At 41.2% G+C, this 26,090-nt stretch overlaps 1 protein-coding gene across 7 annotated transcripts in view; it reads left to right on the top strand.

The window, feature by feature from the left end:
* The window catches only part of fat1a (FAT atypical cadherin 1a), a 215,094-nt gene that overhangs the window by 91,018 nt on the left and 97,986 nt on the right, over positions 1–26,090 (top strand). For all 7 annotated transcript variants that reach the window (XM_080186730.1, XM_080186775.1, XM_080186757.1 and 4 more), the window contains exon 4: positions 22,615–22,676. In XM_080186730.1, the coding sequence (XP_080042856.1) occupies positions 22,615–22,676 (62 nt within the window). The remainder of the gene's footprint in view (positions 1–22,614; positions 22,677–26,090) is intronic.

The raw sequence follows: 26,090 nt of genomic DNA, 5'->3' as shown, positions 1-26,090 counted from the left end.
TGGGCGAGAAGAGGATTGGGAAAGGTTTAAATGTCAACAAAGATTGACAAAGAAGTTGATAAAGGAGGGTAGGAGAAGCTATGAGGCTGGGCTAGCACTTAATATAAAAAAGGATAGCAAGAGTTTTTATAAATATATAAAAAGGAAGAGGCTGGCTAGGGTGAACGTTGGTCCTTTAGAGGATGAGAAAGGGGAGCTAGTGGTAGGGGATGGGGATATGGCAAAGGTCTTGAATAACTTTTTTGTTTCTGTCTTCACGGAGGAGGACGTGAATAATTTGCCGGGTGTTAGCGATGGAAAGGTGGTAGGAATGGAGGGTCTTAATGACATTACTGTTACTAGAGAGGTGGTGCTCGACAGACTGGAGGGGCTGATTGTGGACAAGTCCCCAGGACCGGATGGAATGCATCCGAGGGTTCTGAAAGAAATGGCGGAGGTGATAGTGGATGCCTTGGTGGTTATTTTCCAGACGTCGCTGGATTCCGGGGAAGTGCCGGAAGATTGGAAAACGGCTAATGTTACGCCGTTCTTTAAGAAGGGTGCCAGGCAAAAGGCGGGGAATTATAGGCCGGTTAGTTTAACGTCTGTGGTAGGTAAAATGTTAGAATCCATCATTAAGCAGGAAATTGCGAGGCATCTTGAAGGGAATTGCTTGATAGGGCGGACGCAACACGGTTTCATTAAAGGGAAGTCGTGTCTGACAAATTTACTGGAGTTCTATGAGGATGTGTCTAGGGCAGTGGATAGAGGAGAGCCGGTGGATGTGGTCTTTCTGGATTTTCAGAAGGCGTTTGACAAGGTACCTCACAAGAGGTTATTGCAGAAGGTCAGGGGACATGGAGTTGGGGGTAGGGTGTTAGCGTGGATAGAGGATTGGTTGTCAAATAGGAGGCAGAGAGTGGGGGTCAATGGGTGCTATTCGGATTGGCGGATGGTGACTAGTGGGGTGCCCCAGGGGTCGGTGCTGGGGCCTCAGCTATTTACCATTTATATAGATGATCTGGAGGAGGGAACCGAGTGCAGGGTGTCGAAATTTGCTGATGACACCAAGATTGGGGGAACGGCAAATTGTGCGGAGGGTGTGGAGAGTCTGCAGAAGGATCTAGATAGGCTGGGCGAATGGGCCAGGAAATGGCAAATGGAATTTAATGTTGGCAAGTGTGAGGTGGTCCACTTTGGTAGGAAGAATGGTAGGAAGGACTATTACTTACGTGGCGAAAAACTGCAGCAGGCGACGGTGCAGAGGGACCTCGGGGTCCTTGTGCATGAATCGCAAAAACCCAGCTTGCAGGTGCAGCAGGTGGTCAGGAAGGCGAATGGGATGCTGGCCTTCATAGCGAGGGGGATTGAATATAAAAGTAGGGAGGTCTTGCTGCAGCTGTATAGGGCATTGGTGAGGCCGCAGCTGGAGTACTGTGTGCAGTTTTGGGCGCCGCACCTGCGCAAGGATATTTTGGCCCTGGAGGGAGTGCAGAGGAGGTTTACTAGGCTGATACCGGAGTTGAGGGGATTGAGCTATGAGGAGAGGCTGAATAAACTAGGCTTGTACTCGTTAGAGTTTAGAAGAATGAGGGGAGATCTCATTGAGACGTATAAGATGATGAATGGGATGGATAGGGTAGAGGTGGAGAGACTCTTCCCGCTCAAAAAAGACAGTAGGACTAGGGGGCACAGCCTCAAGATAAAGGGGAGGCGGTTTAGAACGGAGTTGAGGAGGAACTTCTTTACTCAAAGGGTGGTGAATCTCTGGAATTCTCTGCCCGTTGAAGTGGTGGAGGCTGCCTCGCTAAATATTTTTAAGAAGCGGGTTGATGGGTTCTGGATAAGAGAGGGGATTAAGGGTTATGGGGAGAGGGCGGGAAAGTGGAACTGAGCCACGACAGATCAGCCATGATCTTATTGAATGGCGGGGCAGGCTCGAAGGGCTAGATGGCCTACTCCTGCTCCTATTTCTTATGTTCTTATGTTCTTATAACGCAGAATCGCTGATAACCAAGTTCCGCACACATGAGGATGGCCTCAATCGGGATCTTGGGCTCATGTCACAATATCTGTAACTCCCACAACTTGCTTGGGCTTGCAAAATCTCACTAACCGTCCTGGCTGGAGATAATGCACACTCTTTAACCTGTGCTTAACCCTCTCTCCATTCACATTGTCTGTACCTTTAAGTCTTGATTACCTGTAAAGACTCGCGTTCCAACCATTATTTTGTAACTTGAGTTTGTGCCTTTATATGCCCTGTTAGTGAATAGAACTCCCACTTACCTGATGAAGAAGCAGCACTCCGAAAGCTAGTGGCTTTTGCTACCAAACAAATCTGTGGGACTTTAACCTGGTGTTGTGAGACTCATTACTAATATTCCTCAACCAACCTGATCAAAAGCTAAACAACTTACCTACCTACTTCTTGCTGTTCATGGGATTTTGTGGAAAATAGTTGTCGCCCTTGTCCACATAACATGAGTTGCAGTTATCCATTGTGTGTGACTCACTTAGAGGCATTTCTGAGTCAGTCCCTAATCCAGTTATTGACTACACCTGTTAGTCTTTTACTAGCTTTTACTGTTTCTATCTTTACCCATCGATTGCTGGAGTCTTACTCCCAGTACCATTACCTGCACCTTAATACACCTTAGATTTGTGTTTGCAGTCTGATTCTCAATCCTCATGATCTATCATTGCTGCTTCAAACTGCTGCCCTTGTGCAGATCCTAATCCCAGTGGTAGCCATACTTATCTTTTATAACGTTGCAATGCTGGTGGCAGTCTCCCTATTTCAGTTAAACATTTCAGCTATGTGAGAAAATGCCTTTGACTATGAAACTGACGAAGGAAAAATTAGAATCAAATGATTGGAGATGGAAAGAAATTCAGATTCCTCTATTTTAATCTCCATTTAGGAGAGTTTTAACATAGCTAGAAAAAGACCTCTAAAGGTATTTCAAAACTTGAGACATTGAAAGCACCTATGAGATAGATAAAAAAAATTATGCATGATGGTTTTGAAATATACTTGATGTCTGAATATTCCATATGAATGTGTAACCATTTGTGAGGAACGTGTGCACATCTTTGTATATAGAGGCTAGCTGAAAAGCCAGAATTGATTTGGGAATCAGTGAGGGCAGAATGGAAAGGGGCAAGATAGAAAGGGGATTAATAATGATGATGATGAAGAGAAAATGCTGGAAAATCTCAGCAGGTCTGGCAGCATCTGTAATAAGTGAAAATAGCTGACAGTCATCAGCTTTTTTCTCTCCTTATGGATGCTGCCAAACCAGCTGAGATTTTCCAGCATTTTTTCTTCTGATTTCAGATTCCAGCATCCACAGTAATTTGCTTTTAATAATGATGATGCTTGGGCATGGAGTGAATCATGAGAAAAATAGTAAATGGAGGCTTGCAAAAATGGTAGGCAAAGTAGTGAAAGAGCAGTTGAAGGTGGAATTAGGTCATAAGGAAAATGCGGTGGTAATTGACAGTGAAAGGATTGTGCATATAGCAAGCAGATGGGAGTAAGGTATTTGAAAGGATGGATACACTTGAAGGTGGAGACCGAATGTAAATAGCACCATTGGGAAAATGCCTAGTGCTGCCTGAGAGTGTCAGGACCCAGGTTCGATTCTAGCGTTGGGTGATTGTATGGAGTTTGCACGTTCTCCCCTTGTCTGCATGGGTTTCCTTCAGATACTCCAGTTTCCTCCCACAGTCCCAAGATGCTCAGATTAGGTGGATTGGCCCTTAATGTCCAAAGGTGTGCAAGTTAGGGGGTTAACAAGGTAAACACATGAGGTTACGTGGGGCTGGCCTGGGTAAGATGCTTTGTCAGAGACTCAGTAGAGACTCAGTGGGCTGAATGGCCCCCTTCTGCACTGTGGTGATTTTTTTGATTTCAATATCTTGTAAGCATCAATATTGATAGAGAGATGTGCAGATATTTCTGATGTATGGATGCATGCAAAAGCAATATTCAGGTATTCTGGGGTGCAAACTGTTTTGATACCATCATGTGTCATATTTTTATCTGTGAAAGAGTGTTCGGTGCCGTTAAGTTTAGGGTAACTTGCACCTATACAGACCTGTTTGTCTTGCATGTTAAAACTCTCCTAATAAAGGCAACTATGTGCTTTCTATCCCTGATCACCAAATACTAGTTTTTCCTTATCAATTTCATTATCAATGACATTTTCTCACTTGGCTGAAATGCAGAATTAAAATGGAGGGAATGTCACCAAAATGACCGTGACTAAATATTTGGAATTCCAACTAATCGTAGGATTTAGAAACATAAAACTATATCCATGACAAATCAAAGTTTTCTGGTCCTACATATGTTTTGGAACTGGGTTTATTTCCCAAATATTTTGTTACTTATTGAAGTATTACGTAATGGTTTCAATCCAAAGATATATAGGTTAGATGGATTGGCCATGCTAAATTGTCTCTTAGTGTCCAAAGCTGTGAAGTTAGGTGGATTAGCCATGGTAAATGTGTGGCATGATGGGGGAGGTTTGGTGGTGGAGGCTGGGTATGATGCTCTTTTGAAGATTCAGTGCAGACTTGATGGGCCAAATGGCCTCCTTCTGCATTGCAGAGATTCTATATTGATCATAATTGATCATTGATTTAAAAATTGTTGTTTCTGTGGTAATGGAATATGAGCATGTCCTGATTTTTGAATTTGTAACTTTTAAATAATTAAATAAATGTAAAATAAAAAAAGAAACCATCTCTGTAATGCGTCCCTGCAACTATGCTGTTGTTGTAAAAACCCATCTGATTCACTAAAGAAGGAAATCTGCCGCCATTGCCCAGGCTGGCCCATATGTGACTCCATGCCCACAACAATGTGGTTGACTCTCTGAAATGGCTGAGCAGGCCACCTATTCCTATTTAAGCAAAGGATTCACCACCACTTCACAAGGATAGTTAGGGATTGGCAATAAATAGCTTGCCAATAATGCCCATATCCAATGAATGAATAAACAAAATTGCAGTATATTCCAATTATAATCATTAGTAAGGAACTTTTTATATCCTGGCTTCAAGTGTGTCAAACAGAGCCTGCTCCTAACACTTAGATGAATGAATTATTATTTAAAAAAACATATGGTCCTGATATATTTATTATAATGTCTTTCTGGAGGCTTCATTTCTCCAACTATTTTGATGTTAGTTCCTTGTAAACTTCAGCCAAAAAAGTACTTTGACTATCATTTCCGTCATCTCTTTCAAGTTGCATGAAAGAATTATTTGCCTCCTTAATCCTATAAAGTTTCTATGTTGCTGATTTCAAAAAGAGATAATCAAAACATAAAGTGCTTAACTTGCTCCAAGCAGTAGTTTCATGCCTTAAGAACCATGAAAATTTACTTTATTTGGTATGAATGTGTTTAATAGTTCAGAGGAGTCGGTGGGTAGCAAGAAAATCATCATGGCTGACTGAATTATCCAGATGAAGTTGAAAACGGAATAACAGAATTGTTCATGTTTTGAAATGTACCATCTCTGTTTGCACGTGCAGTGTGTCTGTTTGTAATCATTCACCTGTCAAGATTATATTCAGTTAATGTTCCATGAACTTCTCATTGCTCTAAAAATTATTGAATCAAGGAAAACCTGGCAGATGAGACAAGTGGGAAAACATTAGTTATAAATTTTGTTCTCGTCCCTGCTTTTTAATCACTATTTGTGATACTTTTCATTTGAGTGCTGTATGCACCATAACCGTAACATAACCTACTAAATTTTCAAACACTGGTAATAGCTGGGGATATTGTGCCCGAGGCAAACACATGAGAAAAGCATTGTGAATTTGGCAATCCCATTGTCTGCAAGTCTGCTGTCTCTGTCAGTACTGTTGCAAATGAAATCCAGCCAAGTCCTTTATCCCATAAATGTGCTGCTTGGCAGATGTTAGCAGCAAAAAAAAAAGTTTTTAATATGTATTCATGTTCCCTCTTGGAAGTCTGTTCCTAGTGGTTCTGCAAAAATTACCCCTGTATTTAGTTGCTGTGGCTACCGGCTGCACCATAATAACAGAATAGTCTTGTGGAATGCTATACTATAAAGAAACCAGACTTTGCAGATGAGTTTTTTTGGAGGTAGTTAAAATAAATTAGATTCCTTCCACAGGGCTGTGTTTTTATGATGCTGTGTTAAAACGTCAAGCTGGAAGAAGCAAAATGCTAATCCTTTCCAACAGAAAAATTCTGTTGCTCATATATTTCCTTTATGCAATAAGCATTGTACTGAAATTGCAGAATTCATAAAGATATATTTTTTCATAATGACTGCTTTTCCTTTTAATTTCTTTTAAAGTAATGGTGAAATGTGATCTGAGCTTTTGCACTAAAATATACCATGGCCAAACTTGGGGCAGAGTTTGGGGTAAAGGACAATAGCAGTTGGGAAAACGTGCATTGAAACCATCTGCAACAACAGCCATTTTTTCCATCATATCGTACAGGACTTGGTCTGAAAAACATAAAGTGGCAGTTCCCATGACATTGCTGACAGGGAGAGTCCTGATTGAGCCCACCCTGCCAGCGACTTAGACCCTCAAAAATTGGGCAACCATTTTTAAAGGCCACCCGGCACCCAAGTACTCACTAGGATTGGCCACCCCTTACACTGTCTGGCCACTGTTCAAGCATTACCCTCTCCCCACTGAACGATGAACTCACCTGAGTTCTTTTGGGAGGTCTGCTCATTAGGTGCATGCCGTGGGAGACCACCCAGTTAGGTTTCATGCTATTCTGCCCTCACACGGATGTGAATGAACTTACAGAAGGGAAGGGATGGGGGTATGCGGAAGAGTGATTTAAGTGCAGAGATCCGATAATGAAATGGTAATATATTCAAATGATGTTCCTGATGTTGAATGCGCCATGGTATGTTATACACCACTGAAGGGGTGGGAGGGCCATGTCATGCATTTACGTCAGTGTGAAATGTGTCGTGAAGATCTCAAAACATCCCGACTAAAACAGGAGCGGAATGGCCTTGGTGGACAGAATCATAAACAAGATTAGCCAACTAATTATAGATCCCTATGAAAGCAATCAATAAAAATGAACAAATAAGTAATTGAATGTCTGTGGTTAGGGTCAGTTGTTTCTTGAATTCTTGGACATTCGTGAAATTCAAAGGGGTGGGAAGCATCTTTTATTTTATGTCCAATTTTTTTTAAAAAAACCTGCTTTAACTTGTGATTGATTTTCTCTGAGTCTATAAAAAAAACTGTGGATTGTTTGACTTTTTTTGTAAACACTTCAGTCATACTTTGCAAATTGTGTTTCAGGTAACAGTTCTTATTTTCTTGGATTATGGTTATATTTAAAGCGAACTATAGATGCTTCCTACTTTTCTTGCATCACTTCAAGTTTGATCAGGAAAAGAAGAGAAAACAGACACCTCTAAAAGTTGTTTTCAATTTGAGCAGCAATTAATAAAATAAAATCACCATGGTTAGAATCCAAAGGAATGAATTAGGCCTCCCTGAAGATTTGCTTATACAGAGTCATAGAGACATATAAGTTTACCGAATGGAAACAGGCCCTTTGGCCCAACTTGTCCATGTCACCTTTTTTTTTAAACCCCTAAGCTAACCCCAATTGCTCACATTTGGCCCATGTCCCCCAATACCCATTGTACCCATTTAACTATCTAAATGCTTTTTAAAAGACAAAATTGTACCCACCTCTACTACTACCTCTGGCAGCTTGTTCCAGACACTCACCACCCTCTGTGAGAAAAAATTTCCCCTCTGGACATTTTTGTATCTCTCCTCTCTCACCTTAAAACTATGCCGTCTAGTTTAAGACTCCCCTACCTTTGGGAAAAGATATTGACTATGTAGCTAACCTGTGCCTCTCATTATTTTGTAGACCTCTATAAGATCACTCCTCAGCCGATGAATTCATTTTTATTTATTCCTTTGAGGGATGTAGGGCTGCTAGCTAGGCCAGCATTTGTTTCCCGCCCCTAATTGCCATTGAGAAGGTGGCACTAAGCCAATTCTAGACAACTGTGTGCCTAGGTTATTTCAGAGGACATTTAAGTGCCAACCATCATGCTGTGGGTCTGGTGTCACACGTAGACCAGACTGGGAAAGGACCCAGGTTTTGTTTTAAACCAATCCTGTAGTTCCAAGCTATTCATTCCAGATTTTTTTAATTACTTGAATTTTAAACTCAACAGGATTTGAATCTCTGAACCTTAAAATTCAGATCCCTGGATTACAAATCCAGTAACATAACCACGATGCTACCGTTCCCGGTTTGCTTTTATGTGACTTTGAAAACATGCAATGTTAAAAGATTGCCACTTTATTGCTGGTGTAAAATGTTCATTACAGAAAGATAGAGTAACTCCAGATGGTTTATTTGTTTTTACCTTCTGTATTGCTTTGCTGATCTAACATTTTTATTCTGCATTGAGTAATTTGCTAGACCTTTATACACGTTACGCAGATGAGAAAAACCCAGTCTTGCAGATGACTGTAATGGTATGCAAAATTATTTCTACTTCTGACTGATAGTGTTGAAGATTTATATAAATAAATGGTTGATTGAATAGCCACAAAGCTAATTACAGACAGATGAAGATGCAGGAGTTAGTTGGATTCAGCAACTTATATAACTGATACTCACATAAGAACATTCACAGAGATTTGCCATTTTTGCATAAAATAATTTCAGTGAGATTTTTAAAGATAGACATATTAGTGGCGTGGATTACATTCCCTCTATGTGCTAATCCAACTAAAATATGATTTGTATGAATTCAGAGCAGGAATAAGCTACTCTGCCTTCATATCTCTTCGGCCATTAAGGTCATGGCTTATCTCAATGTAACTTCAACCCCATATTCCTACCTACCCTGATGACCTTCCACTCCCTGTTGTTCAAGAATCTGTCTAGCTCTGCCTTAAAAAAAAATTCAACGACTCCGCTTCCATTGTCTTTTGAATAAGAGAGCTTCAAAGACTCATGACCCTCTAGAGAAAAAAACCCTAATTTTTGTCTTAAATGAGCAATCTCTTGCTCTTCAACAGTGACCCTAGTTCTAGATTCTCCCACAAGATGAAACACCCTCTCCACATCCACCCTGTCAGTACCCCTCAGGACTTTAAAGGTTTCAATTAAACTGCCTCTTATTCTTCAAAACTCTAGTGGGTGCAAATCTAAGCTCTCCAACCTTTCCTCATAAGACAGTACAGCCATTCCTGATATTTAACTTTCTCTGAACTGCTTCTAAAGCATTTGCAGTTTGCCTTAAATAAAGAGACCAATATTCCAGGTTTGATCTCAACAATGCTCAGTAAAACTGAAGCATAACTTATCCACTCTTGTCATTAATTACCCTCATAATAATTGTCAACATTCTACTAGCTTTCTGAATTACTTGCTATTCTTGTATACTAGCCTTTTGTGATTTATGCACCAGGACACCCAGATTCTTCTGCACCTTAGAGCTCTGCAATCTCTCACCATATAGATTCATAGAGGTTTACAGCATGGAAACAGCCCTTCGATCCAACTTGTCCATGCCGTCCTTTTTTTTAAAGACCCAGTCTTTAATTTTAACCCAGCCCCAATTGCTTGCATTTGGCCCATATCCCTCGATAGCCATCTTACTTATGTAATTGTCTAAATGCTTTTTAAAAGACAAAATTGTACCTGCCTCTACTACTATCTCTGGCAGCTTGTTCAAGACAGTCACCATTCTCTATTAAAAAATTGCCCCCTGGACCCTTTTGTATTTCTCCCCTCTCACATTAAACCTATGTTGTATAGTTTTAGATTCCCCCACCTTTGGGAAAAGATATTGACTATCTAGCTAATCTTTGCCCCTCATTATTTTATAGACCTCTATAAGATTATCCCTAAGCCTCCTACGCTTCAGAGAAAAAATTCCCAGTCTATCCAGCCCCTTCTCATAACTCAAACCATCAAGTCCTGGTAGCATCCTAGTAAATCTTTTCTGCACTCTTTCTAGTTTAATATCCTTACTATAATTGGGTGACCAGAACTGTACACAATATTCCAATTATGGCCTTCCCAATGTCTTGTATAACTTCAACAAGATATCCCAATTCCTGTATTCAGTGTTCTGACTAATGAAACCAAGCGTGCTGAATGCCTTCTTCACCACCCTGTCCACCTGTGACTCCACTTTCAATGAGCTATGAACCTGTACTCCTAGATCTCTTTGTTCCATAATTCTCCCCAGTGCCCTATCATTAACTGAGTAAGTCCTGCCTTGGTTCGATCTACCAAAATGCAACACCTCTCATTTATTTAAATTAAACTCCATCTGCCATTTGTCAGTCCACTGGCCCAATTGATCAAGATCCCATTGCAATCTGAGATAACCTTCTTCACTGCCCATTATGCCACCAACTTTGGTGTCATCTGCATGCCTCCTAAATAATTAAAATAATAAGCCAATATTCTTCCTATCAAAATAGACAATATCGCATGTTCCTACATTGTACTCCATTTTCCAGATTTTTGCCCACTCACTTAATCATGTCCCTTTGCAGCCTCCCTACATCCTCTTCACAATTTTATTTCTTACCTATATTTGTGCCGTTAGTAAATTTAGCAACCATACCTTCTGTCACTTCATCCAAGTCATTTATGTAAATTCTAAAACATTGAGGCCCCAACATTGATTCCTGTGGCTCATCACTTGTCATATGCTGTCAACCAGTTAAAGACCCATTCTTTTCCTGTTTGCTAGCCAATTTTTAAACGTTTTATCCCTACACTGAGTTTTTATTTTCAGCAATAAGCTTACGATAACCCAATAATCTTATCAAAAAAATCTTATCCTGAAAATCTTAAGTACAGTACATCCACCAGCTCCCCCTTTGTCCACAGCATATGTGATGCTTTCAAAAAACTTCAATAAATTGGTTAAATATAATTTCCCTTTCAAAAACACCTTATTCGCTGCCTGATTGCCATGAATTTTTCCAAGTGCCCTGCTGTAGCATCTTTAATAATGGCTTCTAACAGATGTTGGGCCTGTAGTTTCCTGCTTTCTGTCTCGCTCCCTCTATGAATAAAGGAGTTACATTTGCTTCCAATCTGTTAACATCTTCCTCAAATCTAGGGAGTTTTGGAAACATCAGCTATCTCATTAAAGTTTATTTATTAGTCACAAGTAGGCTTACAGTAACACTGCAATTAAGTTACTGTGAAAATCCCTAGTCACCACACTCTGGCTCTCTTCAGGTACACTGAGGGAGAATTTAGCATGGCCAATGCACCTAACCAGCGTGTCTTTCAAGACTTTAGGTGAGGTCCGCATAGACCAGGGGATTTTTCAGTCCACAGATCCAATTGTTTGCTTAATACTACTTCCCTGGTGATTTGACATTTTCCTGAGTTCCTTCCTTCCAATTCCTGATCTAAAGCTATTTGTGGGATGTTATTTGTACATGGATGTTAAATACTTGTTAAGTTAATCTGCCATAGTCCTTCTTTCCATTACCGATTACCAATATGCATTTTCTGTACGACCAATGCTCATTTTGTTAACTCTTATTTAAATAGCTATAGAAATTGTTACTGCCTGTCTTTGCATTACTGGATACCTTTTTCATGTACTCTAGTTTTTCTATTTTTTTCCATTTTTGATGTGCTTTATATTCTTTTCAGTCTTTTGATGTCCTGCTATATTTTGGATTAAGGATTAATTGCCAGTAACATCATGTGAACAATTTTTGATATGGTAATTGTTGGTCTATTTTAACTGATGCCTTGTTCAAAGTTTTGAAAAATCTTTGATCTGTTGATATTGAAAAGTTTTGGCTCATGGTTTGGTCAAATTTGGAGATCTATTACTTGATGTCCATTTAAGTTAGTTAAAGATCACAATAGTTCCATTACAATGGCATAATTCTTACTACATTAAAACTAATTGTATTTGCTAATCAACAGCTTGTACAATAATGAATGTGACAGATTCACTATTGTGTTTGTTTGTCACATTAACCAACCCAGCTGGTGTGGAAAGAACCTAATCCTCAGAATTAGTATCATCACAAAAGATGCGGTAAACTGCAATCAAAAGACAAACTTGCTGTACTGGTTTTGGAAATCTGCATTAAAATGCTAAAGTTTTAATGGACTTGTGTTTAGTTTAAATATTACTGCACGTCAAAAGTTAAAAATGTTCTCAAACTTGACCAATAATATTGATGGTCGAGTTCAGGATTATATTAGAATCATAGAACCCTACAGTGCAGAAAGGCCCGTCGGCCCACTGAGTCTGCACCGAACACAAATCCCACCCAGATCCTACCTCCATATCCCTACATATTTTACCCACTAACCTATGCATCTTAGGACTCTAAGGGGCAATTTTTAGCATGGTCAATCAACCTAACCTGCACATCTTTGGACTGTGGGAGGAAACTGGAATACCCAGAGGAAACCCACGCAGACACGAGGAGAATGTTCAAACTCTACACAGACAGTGACCCGAGCCGGGAATAAAACCCAGGTCCCTGGAGCTGTGAAGCAGCAGCGCTAACCACTGTGCTACCGTGCCACCCCAAATATCGGATGGATGTTTCAATTATAAGATTCATTGACATGTCTTGAGGATGAGTTTTCTGTGATAGCATAACATATTCAGTTTACTTTTGAAAAAATCGCACATTTAAAAGCTTTCTTTGATAACATGTAGAATTCACCGTTTGCTATGTCAGCAAATCCACACATATTTCATGATTTTACTGTGAGTTGACTATTAGTATATGAATTTTGCATGTACCAAGATGACATCATGAACGTTGCTCATATATAAATTTATCAATGACTTCCAGGCTGTAGGCTTGTGAAGCTTTACCTAACAAAATAGGATCAAATGGACTATTAAATATTCCTGCATAAAAGCTAAGAAAAACAAATCAATAAATTGAAATGGTCAGACGGGGAACGAAATTCATCCACCAGCAATCCAGCCTGGCCCAGCCAAAAATCCAACTCTCAAGTGTTCCCAGATATGTTTGATTTTGTTTACCTGATAGATAATCCTTTGAATAGGTAACTTTTATTTTTAATGTTTGTTTTAAATCTTCCTTCGAACCAATACAAATTTATTCCAGCTGATACCATCAGCTTGACTTATCTTGAAGTGATATTCTGGATTCAGTTTATCCTGTATCACTTATAACTCAATAATGCTCTTTTAGAATCCACTCTCTGTGCTGTGAATTTTAATTTGGGCTGCCCTGCATTAATTGGATATTGGTAGCCAAGAATGGCTCATGCAGGTTCTATGGGCACACCATCCTCAAAAGGGCTTTCTGTTGGGTGTTTAGAATGACATTTGATTTGGGCAGTGGGTGCTTTTAATGTATAAATTGGGGTTCTAAGACTTGTATGGTGTTGTGATTGCAATTTTGATTAATAAATGACAGGAGTGGAGGGGGAAGGGAGAGTGGTGTGTCTGGGGGAAATAATAGAAAAAGCATCAAAAAAGTAAAATTAAAATTATTTTTGTGGGGCAAGAAGTGCTTCTGTGAACCACACTGAAATGATATGAGCCACAAGCACCCCAACTCCTACTTCACCAATTAAAATGGACCAGGTATCGTTCACGTTTCATGCCTCCCACTTGATGGTTCAGTATTGCCTCAGCTTTCTCAGTTCTCCTTGCAGCTCATCCTTAAGCCTTGACATCATTCATATTGCTTTTCTGAACAAGTTTTTTTGAGGAATGTTTCATTTGAAGTTCAATGGCCAAAGTTGCATATAGCACTCCAAGTGTGTCCTGCCAACATCTGTGGATTTATACTTCACTGTTCTGGCCATGTACCCAACTTTCTGTTTGGGTTTTCCCACGTTATCTTGACATGGCAAGCAATTAATCCACATTTCTGTCCAGATTGCTAAGTCTTCCTTTTCTACTTCTGTTCTCTTTGTGTAACTAGGCTGCTTTTTTTTATATAAACTTAATTTACAGTAATTGACAGTTGTCAGTATTAAATTTCATTTTGCTATTTTGCTCCCCCATTTCATAACTTATCTAAATCTTTATGAAAACTATTAACCGCATCTGCTGCACCAATTCATCATGTTTTGTTTTACTCATGTCAATACACACACAGTTTAGTGATTACCAGACTTATGAGTAATGAAACAAACCACAGATAACCAAAATAACGATGAAGGTGTGCTATTCTGCATACTTTTTGTTCTCTTGCATTTTAGGAGCTGGAGATATTTTCTATAGCAGCTGAGTGTGTGTGTAAGTCTGTGTGTCTGTCTGTGCTAGTGGCGTTTACTAGCAAATAAACCTGTTGGACTTTAATCTGGTGTTGTGAGACTTCTTACTGTCTGCACAACTAAAGCTCTCAATATATTGTCTGCTTACATTTCACTGACCTGTTTATTTAATGAAATGTTGCCTTTTGGGGAAACTTAGGTTTGAGCTATTTTTGGGGATATGTTGAAGTGAAAAGCGACTTTAGTAAAAATAAATAAATGCATAGACAGTCTTAATCTTTAAAATTGAAGTTGAGTAAAATGAGATTTTTCTGCTAGACTATCAAAAATGCCAAAAGTGAAAATTAAAGGAGTAGGGTGAAGGGTAATGTTTGTAGTGGGATGGGCAGGTGAGTGCACTACGTCTGGATACAGTGCAAACATTTTAGTTTTATTCAACAAATGCTGAACAATTGAGGATGGATTATGCTTTTCAATTGTTGCTTGATTCCACTGATGTTAAATTTAAATATTTGTGATCACTACAATTTTTAGCAATCTTTGCAGCAGTCATTCCTTTTTAATAACGCTGCTAAAAGGTCCATGTTTGGTTTTTCACTTCTGCCGGATGGCTGTTTTCTGCCTTTAAAGCATGGCATTTCTTCTATATTCTAAACTGCATCACTTCTCTTTCCCAAAATGGGCCTCTTGCTCTCAGACATACAAATGCCTTATTTCGATTTGCTCCGCTGATATGTGAAGCCAAAGATTAGTGGGGTTGTTAACCAGTGCGGTGTCTCATTCGTAACTATTACATTATGCATTACTTTGCAAATAGTGGAACCTCACATATAGTTGAAAAGAATTTTATTTAACTTTAAATGAATTGTACTTGAAATATCTAAGTTGATCATTGATTCACTCTGTTTTTAAAGATTGCATTATTCATTGAAGAGATGTCACATAGTGAAACGTGGAGTGGAATTTTCTGCGTCTTCCCACCAGGTGGGATCTTCTGGTCCCGCTAAAGATAGCCCCACGCTGCCAGTTTCCCAGCAGCAGGATGGGTGAGCAGTGTAAAATGTCATAAGACCCTATGGGTGAGAGGGGGTGGGAGAAAATCCTGCCATGGTCTTTCAATATGAAAGACTCGTTAATTTTGTAATATTTAATCCAAGAGTAAAAAAGAGCCATTACTAAAATATAGCGAGGCACAGGAATTCTTTCTGCATTTCCTTTTACTTCCTTGTGAATTATGGCTGGTTTTAATTAGACTTGAGCTGAAATTTCACCCCCCTCCCCCCAATATGTGCAGTGCCGCCAGTGGGATCTTCCAGTTCTACTGAAGCCTACAGTGTTTTGTGTGACTCGCCCGTCCCACTACAAGGGAACCTTTGGCGGGACTGGAAGGGCCTGCTGGCAGAAAGGCTGGAAAATCCTGTCCTTGGTCCTGTTCATTCCGAATATAGCATTTATATACTGATCCATGTTTCTGGGGTTTCATCGCAAATTATGTCTGTACAGCTGATGAAATCAAATACTCGAAGAAAATTAAATTTGGATATTCGTGCTTATAAGCACTCAAAAAGTTTAGTTTTGATGTCAGTTGACTTGGAAAGATGGGCTAGTCTTGCTAGTCCTACCAGAACTGTTTTGAAGAGCAGCACACAAATAAGCTCTGAAAATGAGCTCCCTTCAATGTAGCAAGATATTAGGTTTAGCTTACTTTGTTGTTCTGGGTATAGTTTATTGCTAAAATATGCTTGTCTAAACCATTAAAATGGCAACAATCTAGGAACCTTTTAGTCAAATGGTGTAAGCCTACATGTTGTTCTGTGTTATAGTTTTGAATTTAATTTTTTGTTAGTATGTGTAGAGAATGTTAATTTTAGTGTGCTGTATGGATATTTGTATAAAGTCTGTTATTTAAAAAGCATGTTTTCTATTTTTACTGAAGGAAATGCTTTGTGTGACATTGCAATTACTAGGTACTGAGTTTTACATTTGTAGGCTGTGGTGAAATGAAATCATGATAACCTTCATGAACGTGGCAGATTCTGCATGATTTCTGTGTGGAAGTATCCGAGTTTGTGGATTGCTAACATGTCTCAATAAAAGAAAGATTTGCGTTTATATAGCGCTTTTCATGACCTCCGCATGCCTCAAAGCACGATACAGCCAGTGAAGTACCTTTTGAAATGTAATTGCAGTTGTAAGGGAGGAAATGTAGTGGTTCACCAAGTGAGTTAATTTGACAAACTTTACCTGCATATTGCTTTTCAAAATACTTTTAATACATTCTCATAAAATATCCTCTCTTTTCGAATGATTTAAACAGGAAGGATCAAAGAAAAGGAAGTTTCACCAAGAGCTGAATATTGCAGAAAACTTAGAGGGGTATGAAAAGTACAGGGGCGAAATTAAAAAGCAAACTTGGAAAGCAGCGAGAGGATATAAAAAAAGATTGGCAAGTAAAAACAAGAAAAACCTAAAGATATTCCATGAATATATTAAAAAGAAAAGGCTTGCAATTATATCGCACCTTTCACAAGCACCTAGCATTTCAAAGCGATTTATAGCTAACTAAGCACTGCTGATGTGCAGTCACTGTCAAAATGTAGGAAACGCTACAGCCAATTTCTATGCAGCAAACTCCCACAAACAGCAACATGATAATAACCAGCTAACATGTTCTTTGTGATTTTGATTGAGGGATAAATATTGATAAGGACAGTGGATAGAAGTCCCCAGCTCTTCTTTGAAATAAAGCCTTGAAAACTCATATGTCTACATGAGAAGTCAGATGGGGCCTCGTTTTTAAGGTCTGCAGCAGTACCTCACTACTGGACTGGAGTGTCAGCCTCAACTTTTGAGCTCAAGTGCAGCTGGAGTGGGACTTGAACCCATCCCAGCACTCATTTGATAACTATAATTTGACATTGCTACTATTGGCCTGTGTGAAAATGATAATTGGTTTGTTTTGAGAGAAATTGAACTAGAATGATAGCCAACAGATTGCTTGTGAGTGTAAATGATATCAAATGTTGACACAATAACGTTTGAGAACAATTGATGTGAAATGAAGGCAAATTGATTACAATTGAGAGCCATTGATGTCAAATTAAACCTTTGAAAACAAATCATGTCAAATGACATGAAGAACTTAGGGTAAGGGAAATTCCTTAGATTTCTGCAATTCTATAAGACAGTGATCTACTAATGTTAAATGTTCTAATTAATGTTATAATTTTAATAGTAGTGTCAGCATTGTGTTTCTGGCAGGAAGTCCTGTCGACCAGAAGGCTTTATCAGAAACGTGGATGTATACTAAATATGATTTTGCATTATTATAAACTCGGAAAATACAGGAAATGATGTATCAGATCTTGCATCAATTTAGTTTTTAAGCTGGATTGTAGTCTGAATGGGGCACATCTGGTTTAGCACAAAGGATGATTGAGGCATCATAGTATATATACATGAAATTAGAATTCTCGACCATTTTTCAAATACTGAAAATTTGAATGTCTGCATTTATACCTTTTCAGTTATTCACATATCTCCCATTTAAAGCACCTTCTTATAGTATGCTTTTATTTTAGCGCAGTTTGATGGGTATAGATAGAGTGAATGCAAGCAGGCTTTTTCCACTGAGGCTAGGGGAGAAAAAAACCAGAGGGCGTGGGTTAAGGGTGAAAGAACAAAGAACAGTACAGCGCAGGAAACAGGCCCTTCGGCCCTCCAAGCCTGTGCCGCTCATTGGTCCAACTAGACCATTTGTTTGTATCCCTCCATTCCCAGTCTGCTCATGTGACTATCCAGGTAAGTCTTAAACAATCCCAGCATGACTGCTTCCACCACCCTACTTAGCAGTGCATTCCAGGCCCCCACCACCCTCTGTGTAAAAAACACCTCTCAGATATCTTGAGTTAAACCTCACTGCACTCACCTTGAGCCCGTGACAGGGATGAGAGAGGAATTGGCGAATGTTGATTGGGGGAGCGCATTGGAAGGTAGGTCTGCTGAGGAACAGTGGAGGATCTTTAAGGGGATCTTTCTTGGTGCTCAGCAGAAATTTATTCCGATGGTTAAAAAGGATCATAGGAGGAGAGATAATCAGCCGTGGATAACGAAGGAGATAAAGGAAAGTGTTAAATTAAAAGCAGATGCGTTTAGAGTAGCTAAGAGTAGTGGGCGAGAAGAGGATTGGGAGAGGTTTAAATATCAACAAAGAATGACGAAGAAGTTGATAAAGAAGGGTAGGATAAACTATGAAGCTGGGCTAGCGCTTAATATAAAAAAGGATAGTAAGAGTTTTTATAAACATATAAAAAGGAAGAGGCTGACTAGGGTGAACGTTGGACCCTTAAAGGATGAGAGGGGGGCTTAGTGGCAGGGGATGGGGAAATGGCTGAGGCCTTGAATAACTTTCTTGTTTCGGTCTTCACGGAGGAGGATGTGAATAATTTGCCGAGTATTAGCGATGGAAAGATGGTAGGAGTGGAGGGCCTGAATGACATTATTGTTACTAGAGAGGCAGTGCTCGAAAGACTAGAGGGACTGATTGTGGACAAGTCCCCAGGACCGGATGGAATGCATCCAAGGGTTTTGAAAGAAATGGCAGAGGTGATAGTGGATGCCTTGGTGATTATTTTCCAAACGTCGCTGGATTCCGGGGAAGTGCCGGAAGATTGGAAAACGGCTAATGTTACGCCGTTATTTAAGAAGGGTGGCAGGCAAAAGGCAGGGAATTATAGGGCGGTTAGTTTAACGTCTGTTGTAGGTAAAATGTTAGAATCCGTGATCAAGGAGAAAATAGCGAGGCATCTTGAGGAGAATTGTTTGATAGAGCAGATGCAGCATGGTTTCGTTTAGGGGAAGTCGTGTCTGACGAATTTATTGGAGTTGTATGAGGATGTGTCTAGGGCGGTGGATAGAGGAGAGCCGGTGGATGTGGTGTTTCTTGATTTTCAGAAGGCGTTTGATAAGGTGCCTCACAAGAGGTTATTACAGAAGGTCAGGGGGCATGGAGTTGGGGGTAGGGTGTTAGCATGGATAGGGGATTGGCTGTCAAATAGGAGGCAGAGAGTGGGGGTCAATGGGTGCTATTCGGATTGGCGGTTGGTGACTAGTGGAGTGCCCCAGGGGTCGGTGCTGGGGCCTCAGCTATTTACCATTTATATAGATGATCTGGAGGAGGGAACCGAGTGTATGGTGTCGAAATTTGCTGATGACACCAAGATTGGGGGAACGGCAAATTGTGCGGAGGGTGTGGAAAGCCTGCAGAAGGATCTAGATAGGCTGGGTGAATGGGCCAGGAACTGGCAAATGGAATTTAATGTTGGCAAGTGCGAGGTGGTCCACTTTGGTAGGAATAATGGTAGGAAGGACTATTACTTACATGGCGAGAAGCTGCAGCATGCAACGGTGCAGAGGGACCTCAGGGTCCTTGTGCATGAGTCGCAAAAACCCAGCCTGCAGGTGCTGCAGGTGGTCAGGAAGGCAAATGGGATGCTGGCCTTCATAACGAGGGGGATTGAGTATAAAAGTAGGGAGGTCTTGCTGCAACTGTACACGGCACTGGTGAGGCCGCAGCTGGAGTACTGTGTGCAGTTTTGGTCGCCGCACTTATGCTAGGATATTTTGGCCTTGGAGGGAGTGCAGAGGAGGTTTTCTAGGCTGATACCGGAGTTGAGGGGGTTGAACTATGAGGAGAGGCTGAATAAACTAGGCTTGTACTCGTTAGAGTTTAGAAGAATGAGGGGAGATCTCATTGAGACATATAAGATGATGAATGGGATGGATAGGATAGAGGTGGAGAGGCTCTTCCTGCTCAGAAAGGACAGTAGGACTAGAGGGCACAGCCTCAAGGTAAAGGGGGGGCGGATTAGACCGGAGTTGAGGAGGAACTTCTTCACTCAAAGGGTGGTGAATCTCTGGAATTCTCTGCCCATTGAAGTGGTGGAGGCTGCCTCGCTAAATATATTTAAGATGCGGGTTGATAGGTTTTTGATAGGCTAGGGGATTAAGGGTTATGGGGAAAGGGCGGGAAGGTGGAACTGAGACACGACAGATCAGCCATGATCTTATTGAATGGCGGGGCAGGCTCGAAGGGCTAGATGGCCTACTCCTGCTCCTATTTCTTATGTTCTTATGTTCTTACACCTCGTGATCGTCACCTCCAACCTGGTAAAAGCTTCCCACTGTTCACCCTATCTATACCCTTCTTAATTTTGTACACCTCTATTAGGTCTCCCCTCATTCTCTGTCTTTCCAGGGAGAACAACCCCAGTTTACCCAATCTTTCATCATAGCTAAGATCCTCCATACCAGGCAACATCCTGGTAAAACTCCTCTGCACTCTCTCCAAAGCCTCCACATCCTTCTGGTATTGCGGTGACCAGAACTGGACGCAGTACTCCAAATGTAGCCCAGCCAACTTTCTATACAGCTGCAACATCAGACTCCAGCTTTTATACTCTATACCCCATCCTATAAAGGCAAGCATGCCATATTTCTTCACCACCTTCTCCACCTGTGCTGCCACCTTCAAGGATTTGTGGACTTGCACACCTAGGTCCCACTGTGTTTCTATACTCTTGATGGTTCTGCCATTTATTGTATAACTCCCCCTACATTAATTCTTCCAAAGTGCATCACTTCGCATCTATCTGGATTAAATTCCATCTGCCATTTCTCCACCCAATTTTCCAACCTATCTATATCCTGCTGTATTGTCCGACAATGTTCATCGCCGTCTTCGTGTCATCCGCAAACTTGCTGATCACACCAGTTACACCTTCTTCCAAACCATTTACATGTATCACAAATAGCAGAGGTCCCAGTACAGAGCCCTGCGGAACACCACTGGTCACAGACCTCCAGCTGGAAAAAGATCCTTTGACTGCTACCCTGTGTCTCCTGTGGCCAAGCCAGTTCTCTACCCATCCAGCCACGTCCTTGTATCCCATGAGCCTTAGCCTTTTTCACCAATCTGCCATGAAGGACTTTGTCAAACACCTTACCGAAATCCATACAGACGACATCCACAGCTCTTCCTTCGTCAACCATTTATGTCACCTCCTCAAATAACTCCACCAAATTTGTAAGCCATGACCTCCCTCTTACAAAACCATGCTGTCTGTCACTAATGAGATTGTTCCATTCTAAGTGTGCATACATCCTATCTTTAAGAATCCTCTCCAACAACTTCCCTACCACGGACGTCAAGCTCACCAGCCTATAATTACCCAGGTTATCCCTGCTACCCTTCTTAAATAATGGTACCACAAGAAGAAAAGCTTAAAGGGAATATTAGGGGGGGCTTCTTCACTCAGAGGGTGGTGGGAGTGTGGAATGAGCTGCCAGATAAAGTGGTAAATGCGGGGTCACTTTTAACATTTAAGAAAAACTTGGACAGGTACATAGATGAGAGGGGTGTGGAGGGATATTGTCCAAGTGCAGGTCAGTGGGACTAGGCAAAATATGGTTCAGCACAGACAAGAAGGGCCAAAAGGCCTGTTTCTGAGCTGTAAATTTTCAATGGTTTCTAGACAATTTACCCAAAAGTGCTGCCAGTCTTGATCTCCATTTTTGAATGAACATGGTTATAGAAATGTGCCAAGAATCACATTGTAATGTGCCTGCTCAGTCTGTTTTCAGACACTTCCCATCACTTCACTTGCCACCTCTCCCAATCCCACTGCTGCTTCACACTCCTCTCTCCCAATTCCCGCATTACCTTCCTCTTGCAGCTTCCGTCGCCTGACTCCCTCCCCCTCGCCAACCATCTCCCGGCCCCTTCCTTCTTCCCTGCTCTTCAAACCTCCCTGCTCACCATCCATTTCCCTGCTTCCTCGATACTTCCCTCTCACTGCTCCTTTTTGCTGCTCCCTCCTCTGATTCCCTCACTGATTCCTGCTTGCTGCCTCACTTACCACTCTTCTCCCAAGCCCTCACTGTGCCTGAGGGTGGTGAGAGGGAAGCAGTGAGGGGGATTGAGTGAGGGAATAAGTCAGGAGAGAGGTGGTGAGTGGGAGTCAGCAAGCAATGAGTGGGAGGTAAATAGAAAGAAGAATTTTAAGCAGGTTAAGTTAAATCAGTTTTTAATATAAAAATTACAGGTCAGGAATGTAACCCAACCATATGACTTGCTGAAAGAAAGTGATTTTTGTTTAGCAGGGTTTCATTTAACACTCTATTTTTAAGAACACTAGAATGCAAAATGAGGGACAGTTGTATTTTTTTTTCAGTCCATACAGAAACTGATGCAAAAACTGTCAAATTAATCTGAGATGACAATGAGTCTTTATTTAACATGCACAATAGTATCTGGATGAGAGTCTTTACAGAGGTTCTGAAATGGGTGTGTTTGAATTTGCAGGTTTGATTACAACAACGTCACGAAAATTAGACCGGGAACAGCAAGCAGAGCATATCCTTGAGGTGAGCATAATTTGCTGCTTTAAACATTTTCTCTAAACATACATTAAGGACATTTATTATTTAATTGCAAAGAAGAAGTAGTGTTCCAGATAACTGCTCATCTTAATCTGGTGTGTTAATACAAACATGATTTTGGGATCTTTAGCTTTGTATGTCTTTATTTCCATATTTGGTACACCAGACATCACATACACACCATGATATTAAGAAAGCTCTCTAGCTGTTACTTAAGTGTTAGCTAAAATTGATGGCTGGGCAACAATAAATTGCTGAAGGGACCATGAACATGGGCCCCAATGTATCACAAAGAAATCATGGGGGTGATTCTCCCAAAAGTGCTGAATTGGTGGGAAAACTGTTCTAGATCATGACTTTTTTTCAGTGCAGCTTCACAACTCAAATCTCCTCACTCTGCAATGCAGAGATCGTAGTAGTGAATATCATTAAAAACCCGGGGAGGTGTGCTATTCGCTGATCTGTCAGCAGCCCCCACAACAATTCCCGGACCAGCTCTGACCCCGCCCTGGAGTGCCACGATGTCCAGCTCATCACTCCACCTCTCTCATCCTGGCAGACACATCATTCTCCCCCCCGACAGGCACATCATCCCCACCTGCCCTGATCACTGGCCTCCCTTCAGGCCAGACCGATCCCAATGCAGAGTGGCAGCGGGACACCCGCAAAGCCTCCCCCCCAATCGCCCCTTGGCCCTGCCCACAATAGCCCCTACCCCCTTGGCACTGCCCAATGGACAGTGCCAAGGTGCCCCCTGGACATGGGCACTTTGACCCTTGGGCAGTGCCAGAGGAACAAAGAACAAAACAGCATGGGAAACAGGCCCTTCGGCCCAACGAGCCCGCGCAGCCATTTTAACATTATGAGTCCCCTCTCCACCCATGACCCTTGTCTATGCTTATGGCATTCCACATTGAGGGAAGACTAACTTAGGGACAATTTGTTACACCAGTCTAATAGCATATCTTTGGGGTGTGAGAGGAAACCGGAGCACCCGGAGAAAACCCACGCAAGCACGGGGAGAATGCACAAACCCCCGCAGACACTGGCCCAAATCCATGTATCTGCACAGCAAACAGTGATAGTCACTGAGCTGTCGTGTTGCCCAGCATCTGGTCCAGTTTAAGCACACACTAACGACATGAAGTACTAGGCTATTCTCGAAACAACCAAGAGCAGCCCTCGTACGACCCATTGCGTGTATGCCCCTTGTTGGACTGCCAGGCTGCCCATGTCCAGGAGCACAGATTGCCCCCCCCCCACTTCACTCCAGCAGGGTCTTGCGCTAGTTCCCCAAATAAACAAACTAGAATGAAGCACTCCTGGCAGGGTGGGAGATGCTATCGGGCCTGGCGACTTACGTGCCAAGCCTGATAATCACATTTAAAATACATTTAAAGCATATATTAAACATATTCAAATAATTTACTTCACTTCATGTCAGACTTCTGCGTGTTACTGGCAGCGCCATTTTCTTTCGGTTGGGAAGTAAAAGCTCACAGGGAGTCCCCGAAATGGCCGACATGCGCATCTCCTGACCCGCCCAGAAAAGTTGCGGTTCGCAATGGGAGAATGCTTTTCCTCAATGCAGCACATCTGTGTCATTTCAAGCTACCGAAAATGGCTACAAATACATCTTTGTTAAGGATGTTTGGAGGGAATCTTCAAAGGAACTAAAATTTAAAAGTAAAAGCGTTGTCTGAGTAAATATTTATCAATGATTAGTACATGACCAATATAAACCTTTAATCACTCTCACCTTCCCTGTATATTGATGATTTTTTACCACCTCTGCTGCCCAACTTACTGTGATCAGCCAGTTTGACACTAAAGATTGTTATGCAATGTGAATTTGATATAATGTGAACAGTTGGTTGACTGGCCTCTCTAATGTTTATAACAGTCATCAAGACATAATTGAAATTTTTATATAACCCACATAGATAATTGTCATAAAAATGTCATCTGGAATTTACATTTTACATTCCATTCAACAAATACAGATGTTTCACTTTGGACTTTAAATTTGTGAAAGTGCTCTCAGTTTTGCTTTAGTAAGTTACATATCTACTTAGTGATGATTGTAACCCTAATTATTTGGAACTATGTAAAACAAATATTCACAGCACTTTTCTGGTAACAGCGTATGGTAATCTGTTGTAAAAATGAGGTTTTAGGTTTAAATGCAACTCTGGTTTGTAGTCTATATATTGTCATTCTTATAACCCGTTCAAACTTCATCTAAACTAATATTTCTTTCCACATAATGTACACCTTGCACTTGGTAACCAGCAATGCAGAATATCATAGAATCCCTTCAGTACGGAAGGGGGCCATTCGGCCCATCAAGTCTGCACCGACCACAATCCCACCCAGGCCCTACCCCCGTATCCCTTTATATTTTACCCACTATTCCCTCTAACCTACACTTCTCAGGATACTAAAGGGGCAATTTGGCATGGCCAATCAGCCTAACCTGCACATTTTTGGACTGTGGGAGGAAACCGGAGTGGCCGGAGGAAACCCACGCAGACACGAGGAGAATGTGCAAACTCCACACAGACAGTGACCCGAGCCGGGAATTGAACCCAGGTCCCTGGAGCTGTGAAACAGCAGTGCTAACCAATGTGCTACCGTGCCGCCCAATATTATGAAAATGGGAGTGAATTTGTCCTTCGTGTATACATTCTACGTTCATTCCTGTAATTGCCATGCATTTTACTACAGTACATGTTATTTAGTCTGATTGTTCTTTCTATGGAGTAATTGCTGTGGCACCAATTAATATACTAAGGGCACAGCCTCAAGATAAAGGGGGGGCGGTTTAGAACGGAGTTGAGGAGGAACTTCTTCACTCAAAGGGTGGTGAATCTCTGGAATTCTCTGCCTGTTGAAGTGGTGGAGGCTGCCTCGCTCAATATTTTTAAGATGCGGGTTGATAGGTTTTTGATAGGCAAGGGGATTAAGGGTTATGGGGAGAGGGCGGGAATGTGGAACTGAGCCACAACAGATCAGCCATGATCTTATTGAATGGCGGGGCGGGCTGAAGGGGCTGGATGGCCTACTCCTGCTCCTATTTCTTATGTTCATATGTTCTAAGAATTGGGAAATATTTTCTTTGTGAGAACAATTGAATAAAGCAGCTTCTCATTTTTCTGTTAAAGGAATTCACATGATGATACTAATGCTGCTATCATGTCAACAACATTGCTTCATTTTCATTTTAACTTACTCCATAAAGGTTGTGGAGCTGGGAAGGAAAGAAAAGAGTGATATTTAAAAATATTAGTGATTACAAAGGAAGTCTTCAGTTTAATGATTTCATGAAGCTGTGTTGGTGCTGATGAATTGGTGGCCTCGAAATTCAATGTTGTCTTTCAGGTGAAAGTAGCCACTTAA

The sequence above is a fragment of the Carcharhinus amblyrhynchos genome, chromosome 1 (genome assembly GCF_965287045.1).
Source record: "Carcharhinus amblyrhynchos chromosome 1, sCarAmb.v2.hapA, whole genome shotgun sequence".
Taxonomy (NCBI): domain Eukaryota; kingdom Metazoa; phylum Chordata; class Chondrichthyes; order Carcharhiniformes; family Carcharhinidae; genus Carcharhinus; species Carcharhinus amblyrhynchos.
Note: the sequence above shows the minus strand (reverse complement) of the source record. Positions and strands in the feature narration are given on the sequence as shown.